Source organism: Taudactylus pleione, unplaced genomic scaffold, assembly GCF_031769625.1.
Source record: "Taudactylus pleione unplaced genomic scaffold, aTauple2 ptg000287l, whole genome shotgun sequence".
Taxonomy (NCBI): domain Eukaryota; kingdom Metazoa; phylum Chordata; class Amphibia; order Anura; family Myobatrachidae; genus Taudactylus; species Taudactylus pleione.
Window position 1 is genome coordinate 169,602 of NW_028284689.1, and position 12,899 is coordinate 182,500.

General features: G+C 47.1%; 1 protein-coding gene across 1 annotated transcript; it reads left to right on the forward strand.

The window, feature by feature from the left end:
* The first annotated feature begins 446 nt into the window (after positions 1 to 446).
* Positions 447 to 9,146, forward strand: RBP7 (retinol binding protein 7). The gene is made up of 4 exons (XM_088482418.1): positions 447 to 569; positions 6,005 to 6,183; positions 8,238 to 8,339; positions 8,896 to 9,146. Exons 1-4 carry the CDS (start codon positions 494 to 496, stop codon positions 8,956 to 8,958), a joined length of 420 nt encoding a protein of 139 aa, XP_088338544.1. The 5' UTR covers positions 447 to 493; the 3' UTR covers positions 8,959 to 9,146.
* Positions 9,147 to 12,899: the final 3,753 nt, after the last annotated feature.

The following is a 12,899-nucleotide window of genomic DNA, read 5'->3' on the forward strand; positions in this document are numbered from 1 at the left end:
ATTAATAATGAAGCTGCTTTGATTGCTGATATAGTAGACAGACTTCATACATAGTGCAAAAATATATGAAATAATGAATTGTCTCCTGATCCGATTGTAAAGCACAACGGAATATGCTGGGCTATATAAGAAACTGTTAATAACAAATAAATGAATTAATTTATATATATATGTGTGTTTATGTATATATACTTATCCACTCAGGAACTTTTCAGCAGTTTTTAATAATTCAACAATATATGTTATAGAAAATCATGAACCAACGAAAACTGCAAATGCAGAGGAACAGACTGAGCTATTACTAAACGTTGTGTTATTATTATATGTAACATGTCGGTCTGTATACCAGCTGAGGAGAAGGGGTTAATCACAGCCCACCAGACCTCCCACACTCCTCCCAGGGACTATAAGACTGGCTGGCTGTGAGCAGAGGTGCTTTAGGTCCAGCTGCTGGTTCTCAGTCATTAGTGAATTGCTCTCCTAGAAGCTGATCATGGCTCCCCCAAGCTTCAGTGGCACCTGGAACATGGTCAGCAATGAGAACTTTGACCGTTACATGCAGTGTCTGGGTAAGATGACCTGGGGATGGGGCGGGGGATTAGTAATGGCTGTATTATGCCAGGTGGTAGCTTAGGTTGTATAACCTGGGTGGTGTATTGGAAAATGCCAGGTCACTGATTGCTGCTAATGTAAGATCCCATAGGAGAAGTAGAACATGATGTACAACCTACAGTGCAGCTGGTTATGGTATGTACTCAATTATTACTACTGATATAGTGTCACCATATTACATTTTATCATTCAGAACTTTCTTACAAATCACTGTTTGGGGTGTTTATAACTGCTTATTACTGAGCTAGTGTACAGAGGGCAGCGTGACCTGCCTGGCTTGGCACTGGCTCTCTCTCCCTGACCTGTCTGCTTGGCACTGGCTCTCTGCCTGACATGTCTGCTTGGCACTGACTCTCTGCCTGACCTGCCTGGCTTGGCACTGACTCTCTGCCTGGCTTGGCACTGGCTCTCTGCCTGGCCTGGCACTGGCTCTCTGCCTGGCTTGGCACTGGCTCTCTGCCTGGCCTGGCACTGGCTCTCTGCCTGGCCTGGCACTGGCTCTCTGCCTGGCCTGGCACTGGCTCTCTGCCTGGCCTGGCACTGGCTCTCTGCCTGGCTTGGCACTGGCTCTCTGCCTGGCTTGGCACTGGCTCTCTGCCTGGCTTGGCACTGGCTCTCTGCCTGGCCTGGCACTGGCTCTCTGCCTGGCTTGGCACTGGCTCTCTGCCTGACCTGTCTTGCATGTCACTGGCTCTGCCTGGCCTGGGCTGAACTCCTCACCTGACCTAAGACAAGGCTTTGCCTTCAGCTACTGAGTGGTGCAGACGCCTATGTACAGAATAATCTGGGTCAGGCTGACCTGAGTGTCACGAAGAAAATGCTGCTGGTTAATTAATGGACTCTGTGTTGTAGGGTAATCTGAGGCATGAAAGGCCCATAAAGTATACAGTGATTATAATAAAGGGATGTAATGGACATTTCATTTGGGACTATAATAACATTTCTTATCCTGGACAGTAGTCACTACAAGAGCTTCTCTCAGCCCCTGAAGTCTTATTGCACAGGTTCTCAAACTCTGTCCTCGGAACCCCAAACTGTGCATGTTTTCCAGGTCTCCTCACAGAATCACAGGTTAAATAATATGCTCCACCTATAATGAATTACACCTGCGCACCTGCTGGGTGTCCTGGAAAACGTGAGCTGTTTGGAGTCCTGAGGACCGAGTTTGAGAGTCACTGTCTTATTGCATGAAGTGGGCGCTGCCCTCAGATGACCTATGTGATAGATTAGAGACTCATAATCTAGACAGACTTGCCAACTGTCCCTGATTGTACGGGAGCCTCCCTGTAATAGTAGCAGTCTCCCTGAGGAGTCTAGTAATCTCCCTGTCTCCCTGAGGAGTCTAGTAATCTCCCTGATTGCACCTTACCCCCATTATGTAGTTTTATAACTAAACTGATATAATACATTCAAATTAGATCATAAGTATAATTTCTGTGTTTGTTGTAAGACACAATGATCCCTATGGCTACATGCACTTTCAGAAATGTATCTGTTTTCATCAACAAGTAAATCCTGTTACCTGCTTTGGGACTAATTTACATTTGGATGTAAATACATTTTATGACACACCTCTCAGATGTAGCAGTACATGCCTATCACATGAATGACACGCCTCTCGGAAGTAGTAGTACATGCCCATCGCATGTATGACACACCTCTCAGATGTAGCAGTACACTCCTATCACATGTATGACACGCCTCTCGGATGTAGCAGTACATGCCCATCGCATGTATGACACACCTCTCAGATGTAGCAGTACATGCCTATCAAATGTATGACACACCTCTCAGATGTAGCAGTACATGCCTATCACATGAATGACACGCCTCTCGGAAGTAGTAGTACATGCCCATCAAATGTATGACACGCCTCTCAGATGTAGCAGTACACTCCTATCACATGTATGACACGCCTCTCGGATGTAGCAGTACATGCCCATCGCATGTATGACACTCCTCTCGGATGTAGCAGTACATGCCCATCGCATGTATGCAGTGGCGTAACTAGGGCAGGGCTGGCGAGGTTCGTGCCCTGAGCGCCATTGGACCGGTGGCGCAGGGGGGGCGTCACCGGCCACGGTACCGGCCCGCCCTAGTTAGCCAGTGTAGCGCCGACCACAATGAGTGCGGTCAGCGCTACACATTTACACAGGACCGGCGCTAGGCTTCCAGCGCCGGTCCTGTGCTGCACGCCTGAGCCCGTTCCCTCCCCCTGAGCGTTTTCCCAATAGCGCCAGGAGGCGGGCTCAGGCTGTGCATAACACACGCATCGCAGCCAGCGCTGGTGGCGATGCGTGTGTTAAACAGCAGCCAATGAGAGTCAGACTCTGACTGCTGCAGCACCCACTGCAAGAGCCGGGCTTCCGTCTGGCTCCTGCAGTGGGTAATGGGACTGACGTCACGACGTCTGTCCCGTAATGCTGAGCGCGCGCGCCCGGAGCGGCGTCGCGAGCAGGACCAGAGATTCAGGTAGGTTAATATATATGTATCTATCTAATATATACACACACACTTATCTGCACAACGGGGGAGGGGTGGCTACTGCTGGGGGGACCTCTACTGGGGGAGGGGTGGCTACTGCTGGGGGGGGCCATTGGGAGGACCTACTCTACTGGGGACTACTACTTGGGGGGGGAACTACCACTGGGGGCATTATAAAAGGGGCCTACTAGAGGCACTGCACTCGGGGGACAACTACTGGGGGCAACAATAGGAAGGGCCACTACAGGGGGCACTGGATATGGAGGATCACTACAGGGTGCCTGCATAAGGGGACCACTACTGGGAAAACTGCATGGGGGGGGGACTACTGCTGGGGGCATTATATAAAGGGCACTGCTTAAGGGGGGGACTACTACTGGGGGCACCATATAAAGGGCACTGCATAAGGGGATACTGCTACTGGGCGCACTGCTTTGTGGGCACTGCATTTGGGGGGCCACTACTGGGGGTACTGAGTAAGGGGAACTAATTGGGGGCTGTATAAGGGGGACCACTACTGGGGATACTGTATAAGGGGCACTACTTTGGGCCTGCATAAGAGGGACTGCGTACTGGGGGTTCTGTATAAGGGGTACTACTGGGGTTAAGGTGCATATGGATAGGAATGTTCAGCGTGAAAATAAAGGGGTGTGTCATGTTGACACACCCCTTTTTTAAGTGACCACGCCCTTTTTTTCCCCACGTGCGCCTATGGCGTGCGCACATATCGGTATATTAGGGGGAGGGGGCGCTCCGTTTTCAAATTTGCCCTGGGCTCCAAATACCCTAGTTACGCCACGGCATGTATGACACGCCTCTCGGATGTAGCAGTACACGCCCATCGCATGTATGACACGCCTCTCGGATGTAGCAGTACACGCCCACTTTACCACCGCACTCATTGCTGCTGCTTTGACAATCTCTATGAAATTATTTTTCTAGGCCGTGTTCCATAACACAGATCAGAGCCCTCATCCAGCAGAACATGTATCAGAGGGAACATAAAGGAATAATGTCCTCTGTGCTGTCCCAGCTGCCCGTGTGTCATGTATGTTGCTGCTAGGAAACTCTCATTGAATCTTCCATTTACTTGCACATGTGCTCAGTGCCTCTGGCTGTACCATGTAGACCCGCAAAGCGCTGGTGTACTCTGTACTGGCCGCCATCGCTAGATCCCATCCTGTAAAGGGTCCTTTATCTCTTCTGTGTCTGGTGATGTTTAATGTTCTCTGCACACAGGAAAGCCAAAGTCCTCACATAGTGGCCAGGTCCCGGTTCTTTGGGGTCTATTTACTAAGCCTTGGATGGAGACAAAAGTGAACGGAGATAAAGTCCCAACCAATCGGCTCCTAACGGCCATGTCACAGGCTGTCTCTGAAAAATGGCGTTTAGTGAACAGTGATAAAAGACCCAACCAGCTTCTATCTCCTTCCCAGGCTTAGTAAATAGATCCCTTTGTCTGTTCCCATGAGCGATGGGAAGACATGAGATAATCAGCCCTAAAGAGCGTTGTCTGTAAAGATATAAAGTTGTTTAATATAAATTTTATGATATGACCCTGAGTTGAGGTTTCCAGCGTTTACATATAGACCCAACTCTTTATAATAATGAACAATTCCCTATTCACTTTCTGCTAAAGTGGCTCTACGGCCACAGTGTAAGATCTGGAGTGAAATAGATTTGTGTCCCTAGAAAGGGGGAGAGGAGGAGGGGGGGGGCAGCTACCGTCCTGGTTTTCAGAATAACTTTTTCAGCAGCGGTCAGGACAAGGGAGAGACTGTATAACCTTATTGCGCTCAGGGCCTGGGGACCAGTAATTAAAACTACAACAAAGCATCGCGGCTAAGTCTAACGCTGGGAACACGCTGGGTGATAATCAATGAAATGGCCAATATATTGTGAGTGCATCGGTGAGTGTGTATCCCCAATGTGTCTGAACGACTTGGTTCCAACCAGAGCTTAAAGTGGTGGTAGATATGTGGTGGAACATCCCCCTTTCCCCCACAATGGTGATTCCACCTCCTGTCCTTGTTGCCCCTGCAGACTATAAATTTGCGCTTTTTTTTTTTTTTTTTTTTAATGAAGGGACAGTGAGTGCTGCAAAAATCATGGTCACACAATGTCCCCAACTCAATGATGCCACACAGTAGCACAAACTTATCCACATTACACCGCACATAGTGTCATCACATTACACCATATAGTGTCCCTTATTCATGTTATGACACAGTAGTGCCCCTTATACACAATGCCCACAGTAGTGGTGCCCCTTATTCATGTTACACCATGTGCCCCTTATATGCAGAGCCCACAGTAGTGGTGCCCCTTATTCATGTCAGGCCCAGAGTAATGCCCCTTATACACAATGCCCACAGTAGTGGTGCCCCTTATTCATGTTATGACACAGTAGTGCCCCTTATACACAATGCCCACAGTAGTGGTGCCCCTTATTCATGTTATACCACGTGCCCCTTATATGCAGAGCCCACAGTAGTGGTGCCCCTTATTCATGTTATGACACAGTAGTGCCCCTTATACACAATGCCCACAGTAGTGGTGCCCCTTATTCATGTTACACCACGTGCCCCCTATATGCAGAGCCCACAGTAGTGGTGCCCCTTATTCATGTCAGGCCCAGAGTAGTGCCCCTTATACACAATGCCCACAGTAGTGGTGCCCCTTATATGCAGAGCCCACAGGAGTGGTGGCCCCCATTAGTAGTGCTCTTTGGGCAGCAGTGCCAGTGGTGGGGGGCAGATGGCAGTCATGGCGGTAAGCCAGCCGCTGAGCCCCAGACACTGACTTTCAAACAAAACCGTACCTGCCAATGCCCCTGTAATACAGTAGTGCTGCCAATCTGCCTGGCAGCGGTGTGTGTAACCTGGCTCTGGTTCCCCATCTCCTTCAGGTATTGATATCATCACACGGAACTTGGCAAAGCTGGTGAAGCCTCAGAAAGTCATTGAACATAATGGAGACTCGTTTGTAATCCGGACGCTGAGCAGTCTGCGCAATTACCATGTTCAGTTCACGCTGGGCGAGGAATTTGATGAGGACACAAAGGGCCTGGATAATAGGAAATGCAAGGTACTGTATATAGTGCAGCGCTGCCTCTGGTGCCACCACCTATGTGCCAATATAATATAATGTCCTGTCCAGTGATTAAAGCTGCACACAATCCTTTCCCTGTCTTATAATTACATGTTATACAGACCAAAATCTGATTGAATTTGATAGAATACAATGAATGAATGTATGACGCTGTATGTGGGCAGTGCCAGTTGTCAGGAATGTATGACGCTGTATGTGGGCAGTGCCAGTTGTCAGGAATGTATGTATTTCCCCGTCTGGTGTAGGTAATACCTCAATGCACCAGTAGGTGGCAGTGTAACACTAGTACAGGAGGAACAATTGTATTACACTTGTGATTCTGCTGCCCTGTGTATATACTCATTGCAATGATCCATTGCCAGGGGCTGTAGATCAGAAGACTACAGCATAGAAATGTAGATCAGCCCTAACTGATGTACTTGTGTTTGAGAAAATGACCAGAGTCTGCTGCTTCAGGCTGTTCTGTGTTGAGCCCTTTAGAGGTCTATTCATTTTCGGGGTCCGAACGGATAATTATAATTTTATTTATATAGCGCTTTTCTCCTAAAAGGACTCAGTGCTTTACATTTGCCTTTACAGCACAAAATACAAAACCAGCTTAACAATGGACGTTAGGGAAATGCTGGGTGAGTCTAGGGTCTATTTTTGAAGGACTCTAGAGTGGAGGCCTCTCGAACTGTGCGGGGAAGAGTTCCATAGAGTTGGAGCCACATACTAACGCTCCGGCGTGGAGACTGCTGATTTGAAAATCTCATGTCTCAGCGAGCGGCTTCACTGCTCCTTTCGGAGCCGTAAATCTTTAGTGCAGTGCGCATGCATAACCTACAGGTCACACATGCGCACAAGAGCCCCATCGTCTGGCGGAAGAAGCCGGACAGGGAAGGAGAAGGAGCGGGGTGTGGACCCTGAGCAAATGTCCTCTGAGGATGGCGAATGCTCCTGCAGTCAAGCTCCGAAAATATAGTATTTTCGGAGCTTGATGTATTCTGTCCCCATACTAGTGTATAGGGACAGAGGGCCATTAGCTGGTTCAAATCCCGACAGCGGATGCCCGACAGGATCAAGATCCCGACAGGGGCAGGTAAGTACCCTAACACCCTCCCTTAGTGGTGCCTAGCTCTAACCTACCCCCGGGGGTGCCTAACCTCTCCCTGAGGGTGCCTAACCCTAACCCCGCTAGACTCCCTAATCCTAGAGGGAAAAATAAAAACCTGCGGCTAACGCTAAGGGCACCCTGGACTTACCTTCGTTCGGGATGGCGTCTTCAGCGTTCTGGCATCGGGATTATGATAGGCATCGAAATACCGACTCCTATCATAAATCCCTAGCCAGCTTTCCGCTTTGGGGTCATACGAGTGCATCCCCTGTAGATGGGTACAGTAGCTGCTACTACGTCCACGTTCTTCTGCTCCTCAGCCCTGTGAAGTTACTGTAGATTTTGCATTTTGATGTTTTAATGATTCCACAAAGTGTAACTTACACCCCCTAAGAAATACTGCAGACAAAACATTTGTATATCAAATGGCTCGTGCTCCATTGGCAGCTACTCATGGTATTGTCCATTTCTGACTAAGACGCCCATTGTCTGTCTTCCAATACACTGCAATGCAATTCTTGAGAACGAACACACACACACACACACACACACACACACACTTTCCAAAAATAGCTTTATTACACACACACTATCTGATTGCAATGTGTCGGCATGCTGATAGCCGTTATGCTGTAATTAAAGAAGTCTGTAGCTTTTCCTCTTTGCGCGCGTGGTACAGTGGCTGTGCGTTATGTGGTACAGTGGCTGTGCGTTATGTGGTACAGTGGCTGTGCGTTATGTGGTACAGTGGCTGTGCGTTATGTGGTACAGTGGCTGTGCGTTATGTGGTACAGTGGCTGTGCTGCAGTTATCTTGCTGTATTAGTTGGTCGTCCAGTTTTGCATGTGATGTGCTGATGGCCATGAAACTAATTATCTATAAAAATATAGATTTACCACTTTTCCAACAAGTTGCAATGTATCCCTCCCTGCAGAGCCTGGTTACCCTGGAAAATGGGCGTCTAGAATGTGTTCAGAAAGGAGAGAAGAAGAACCGGGGCTGGGTGCACTGGATTGATGGAGATGACCTACATCTGGTACGTCTTATGTGACACACGGGTCTTGTATGATTAGGCAGCGTAACAATCACTGTCTCCTATGTGTAGGTAGTAATGGGCCCCCCGACAATTCTTCATGAACGCCGCAGAGCACAATCCAAACTGATACATAAATCCTATCCCTCCTAAGCATTAAACGTCTGTCACGTGCCGCCCCTTACCGTGTAAGACTGTTCCCTGCCAGATGTTGTGTAGCTGTAACGTCAACAGGCTAATACGATCGTGCCTGCGTACATACTACACAATCCTCCATACGCCTGCACGATGTATTAATATTGGCAAACCGCATCGTACGTCGCACCTCGGATGAGCAGATGCAACCACGCAATTCACCAAATAAACTATATGATGGTCATTGCGGATCCCAAGACTGGCCAATATATAGTCTATATCCAGAACCATAGGAAGGTACTTATTACCTGTACACAGCAGGGCGCAAAATGGCTGCTTCCACTGCACGCTGATACATCCCCTCTGACAACGCGGCTTGTACCGGGAATACCATATAATACTAATCTCCTGGTTTCCTCCCCAGGAGCTGACCTGTGAGGACCAGGTGTGCAAGCAGCTGTACAGGAAGGTGCAGGAGGCCTCCTGATGTCTATGTGATGGTTCTAGCACCACCTGTTCTGGGAAACGCAATGCTTGTACAAGTATCTATGCCGTAACCACTTAGTATATATTTATATTTTGTAAGACTGGTTTTCTTGTATTACAGGGACAATGGATATTGGGGTTTTCATTATTTCCACCCTGCAACTGCAAAATAAAACATTTGTATGATAACTTATGTGATGTTTGTGTCTTGAGCTCCTAAAACAAGTACCGGTGACTGCAGGGTCTGTTCCTCTGCCCCCCCTAGATGACCGATGACTCTGCAGTGATGGAGAAAAACACGTGTGAGGTGACTGGCCTCCGTGTTTGATCACCTCAATGGAGAACATGGATGGCACAACATAATCATGTAAATGGGGTGGGGTGTAGGCATCACAAGTACATGTGGTGCACATACTATAAACACTACTACCCCCAGCATAACCCCTCACACAATCTTTCCTAATTATAGATACTTTACTCTTGGGGCTACCTCTTCCTTACCACCATGCTGCCCCATTATGCCACACAAAGCAATCTCTGCCCCCCTCCCCCCGGCCGGCGGTGAAACACACAACATCCGCCCTCTCTTCTCCACCATAAACCGCTGTACAGCACCTGTCCAGGCACAAATTTCACATGTAACCCCTGAAAATGAGACTTTCATCCCTAACTTAGAACCATAGGTGTCTGAGTGACACCGACCCCACCCTCCACCCATAATAGGCCATACTTGTTCCACTAAGCCTTTATTTATTAATAAAAAGTCTATTATTGCAAGGCCATAAAAGATGTCCCAGTAATAGAGTTGGGATATGACAGTCTGTTTGCTAAACATTGGTGAAAGGATCAATATACACCTATAATAAAGGCAATAGAGAGAAAATAATAGTATACTGCGCTCACACATTCTACTACAAGAAAGAAATATGAAGATAATTAAGAATAAGGTGACATTACTCAGTCCTCTATTCCCCCTGTAATACAAGGATACCTGGACATAAGGTAAACAGCCTTTAAGTGCGTTTTCTATAAAGATATCAAGATGTTGTTCACTAGAACTTTATATGACCTTGAGTTGAGGTTTCCAGCATTCAAATATAGACCCAACTCGTTTTATAATAATGAACAATTCCCTTTTCACTTACTGTATAAGTGGCTCTACGGCCAGTGTAAGATCTGGAGTAAAATAGATTTGTGTCCCTAGAAAGGGGGGGAGGGGGCAGCTACCGTCCTGATTTTCAGAATAACTTTTTCAGCAGCGGTCAGGACGTGTGAGACTGTATAACCTTATTGCGCTCAGGGCCTGGGGAGCAGTAATTAAAACTACAACAAAGCATCGCGGCTAAGTCTAACGCTGGGAACACGCTGGGTGATAATCAATGAAATGGCCAATATATTGTGAGCGCATCGGCGGGTGTGTATCCCCAATGTGTCTGAACGACTTAGTTCCAACCAGTGCTTAAAGTGGTCGTAGATACGTGGTGGAAATCGCGCGCGCACACGGGATTCCCCCACCCCCCCCTCCATCCTTGGTGCCCAATGCAGATTATGAATTATGTTTTTTTTTATTTAATCCTTCTTCTAATAAAGGGACAGTGAGTGCTGTGAAAAGGGGCATGGTCACACAATGTCCTCAATTCAAATTATGCTACACAGTAGCATAAATGTATCCATTGTGCCCCTGATTCACATTACCACATAGTGGTGCCCCTTATACACTGTGCCCACAGTAGTGTTGCCCCTTATTCATGTTACACCGCGTGCTCCTTATATGCAGAGCCCCCCATTACGGGCACTTTGGGCAGCAGTGCTGGTGGGTGGGGCAGATGGCAGTCATGCCGGCTGGCTTACCGCTGAGCCCCAGACATTGACTTTCAAACAAAACAGTGGACAATGCCACCATCACTTAATCAGGCAGTGCAGCAGCGGCTGCCTGTACTTACACTCTGTCTCAATCACGTCAGGTGTTTGTCCAGCTGGGCAAGGTGGGCAGGCACGCTGGGCAGGCTTAGCTAATAGTAGTAGGTGCAGGCGCGCACCTGCCAGTTTCTAAAGGTGGGCGGACGGAGGTGGAACTGGTTTCGCCTCCAATTAGAACTGACGGAACATAGTTCTTCCCCGTTCCGGCCCACTTTAACCCCTGGTTCAGGCATATCGCTGTGCAGCACAGCCTTTGGCCATTATATATGCAGACATTGGCATATCTGGCTGTGTGTACGGGCCAACCATACAATTGCTGCAGGGACAACTACCCTGCTGGGTGGGCATTTGAGTTCAGCTGTGATGTCAGGACATGTCAAGCAGCTGATCAATAAGTGTGTGTACTTACCTGAATCGGCCGCTCGTTTGGCACAATGTCAAGTCAACCCCAGCCTTGGACCTGTGATGGAACCTATAGACAAAAGGGCCTTGTCCCAGAGGTTCCACATTTTCTGCCATTCCCAGAACTGGTGGAGAAAACTAGCCGTAGGCTGTTCCAGCCTCACTCACTGCCATGGGTCTCCTCTGCCCCTGAGACTGCCATGGGTCTCCTCTGCCCCTGAGATATAGAAGCTCTCTGCAAGGTTTTGAAACGCACTTGTAGCAGAGTGTAAAATTTGTTTTCTCATAATGTAAACTTAGGTGGGTGAGAACGTCATAACCAAATTAATTTGCCACTTGGAAGACATTTTAGTCCAAAGATTTATTATTTGAGTTTCACCTGAAATCTGTATTAGGGCAGGGTAAATGATTCACAGTATATAATAATTTGGTGACCTTGTGAAAGATGAGGGGGATGTTGAACCGATATAAGTCCTCAAGAACAGAGCGATTATTGATACCTAAATATATAAGGTAATGAGTAATTACTTCAAAAGTTTGTGCTATTTGGGGGTTACATTGTCAACCAGACAGAGGCATCATCTCAGATTTATCCGAATTAACCTTATAACCAGCGAAGGAGACAAGCCGGCTTATTAGAGCGATAATAGAGGGAATTGATGTTTCAGGCCTAGACACAAATAACATCATGTCATTGGCAAAAAGTGCAAATTTGGCCTCAATGGGGCTTAATAGTAAGACCAGTAAAAAGTGTACCCTGCCAAAGTGCAATTACCAAAGTCTTCGGAGCAGACGAGGGGAGAAAGTGGGCATCCTTGCCCGCTTCCGCTATGTATTTGTAACGAGTCAGAGATATGACCCCCACTATTTGTGTCGTAGCCCCCACATAAAGGGAACGTAAAATATGAATTCCTCTGGGAAGTCAAACCTCAGCTGAGACGGAAATAGATGATCCCATGACACAAGAGCAAACGTTTTCTCAGCGGCAAATGATAGAGCGAGGTCAGGCGTGCCAGAAGAAGTAAGGGCTGGAATAATGGATAAAATTCAGTCTTAGTGCAGCTTGGTGTGGTTATGCATTAAGTGTGGTTAAAATCACGTGTGCCTTATGAACAGTTAAAAAAAAGTTGAAAAACATTGAACAACATCTATTACCAGGTAATTACAAAACCATTACTCAACATTGTGTTTTTATATTAAGAAAAAAAATGCTTCACAAACTTCTATTTCTTATCTCACTCCATGGAATCCTCTAAGGCTACTACATCCTTTACTCTCCCTGCAGCTCATCCTTCTGTACATATTGCTGCCTCATTAATCTACTCTCCTCTTACAAACACACATGAGCTTTTAAATTCTCTATACACATTGACAATGACATCCACAACCTGTCGCCATAAAAATCTATCATACAAATCCCACCAATATATTTATATCTCTCCTTCTGCTTCTATTAGCTCAGTGGCAAACGCAGGATTTTTAAGGGGGGGTTTCCATTATATATATATATATATATATATATATATATATATATATTTTATAAAAAAGCATCACTCCCAGACTGATGATAAATCAAAAAAAGACCGAGCTTTACTTGTGCAATGTTTCGGGGTTCCCCCC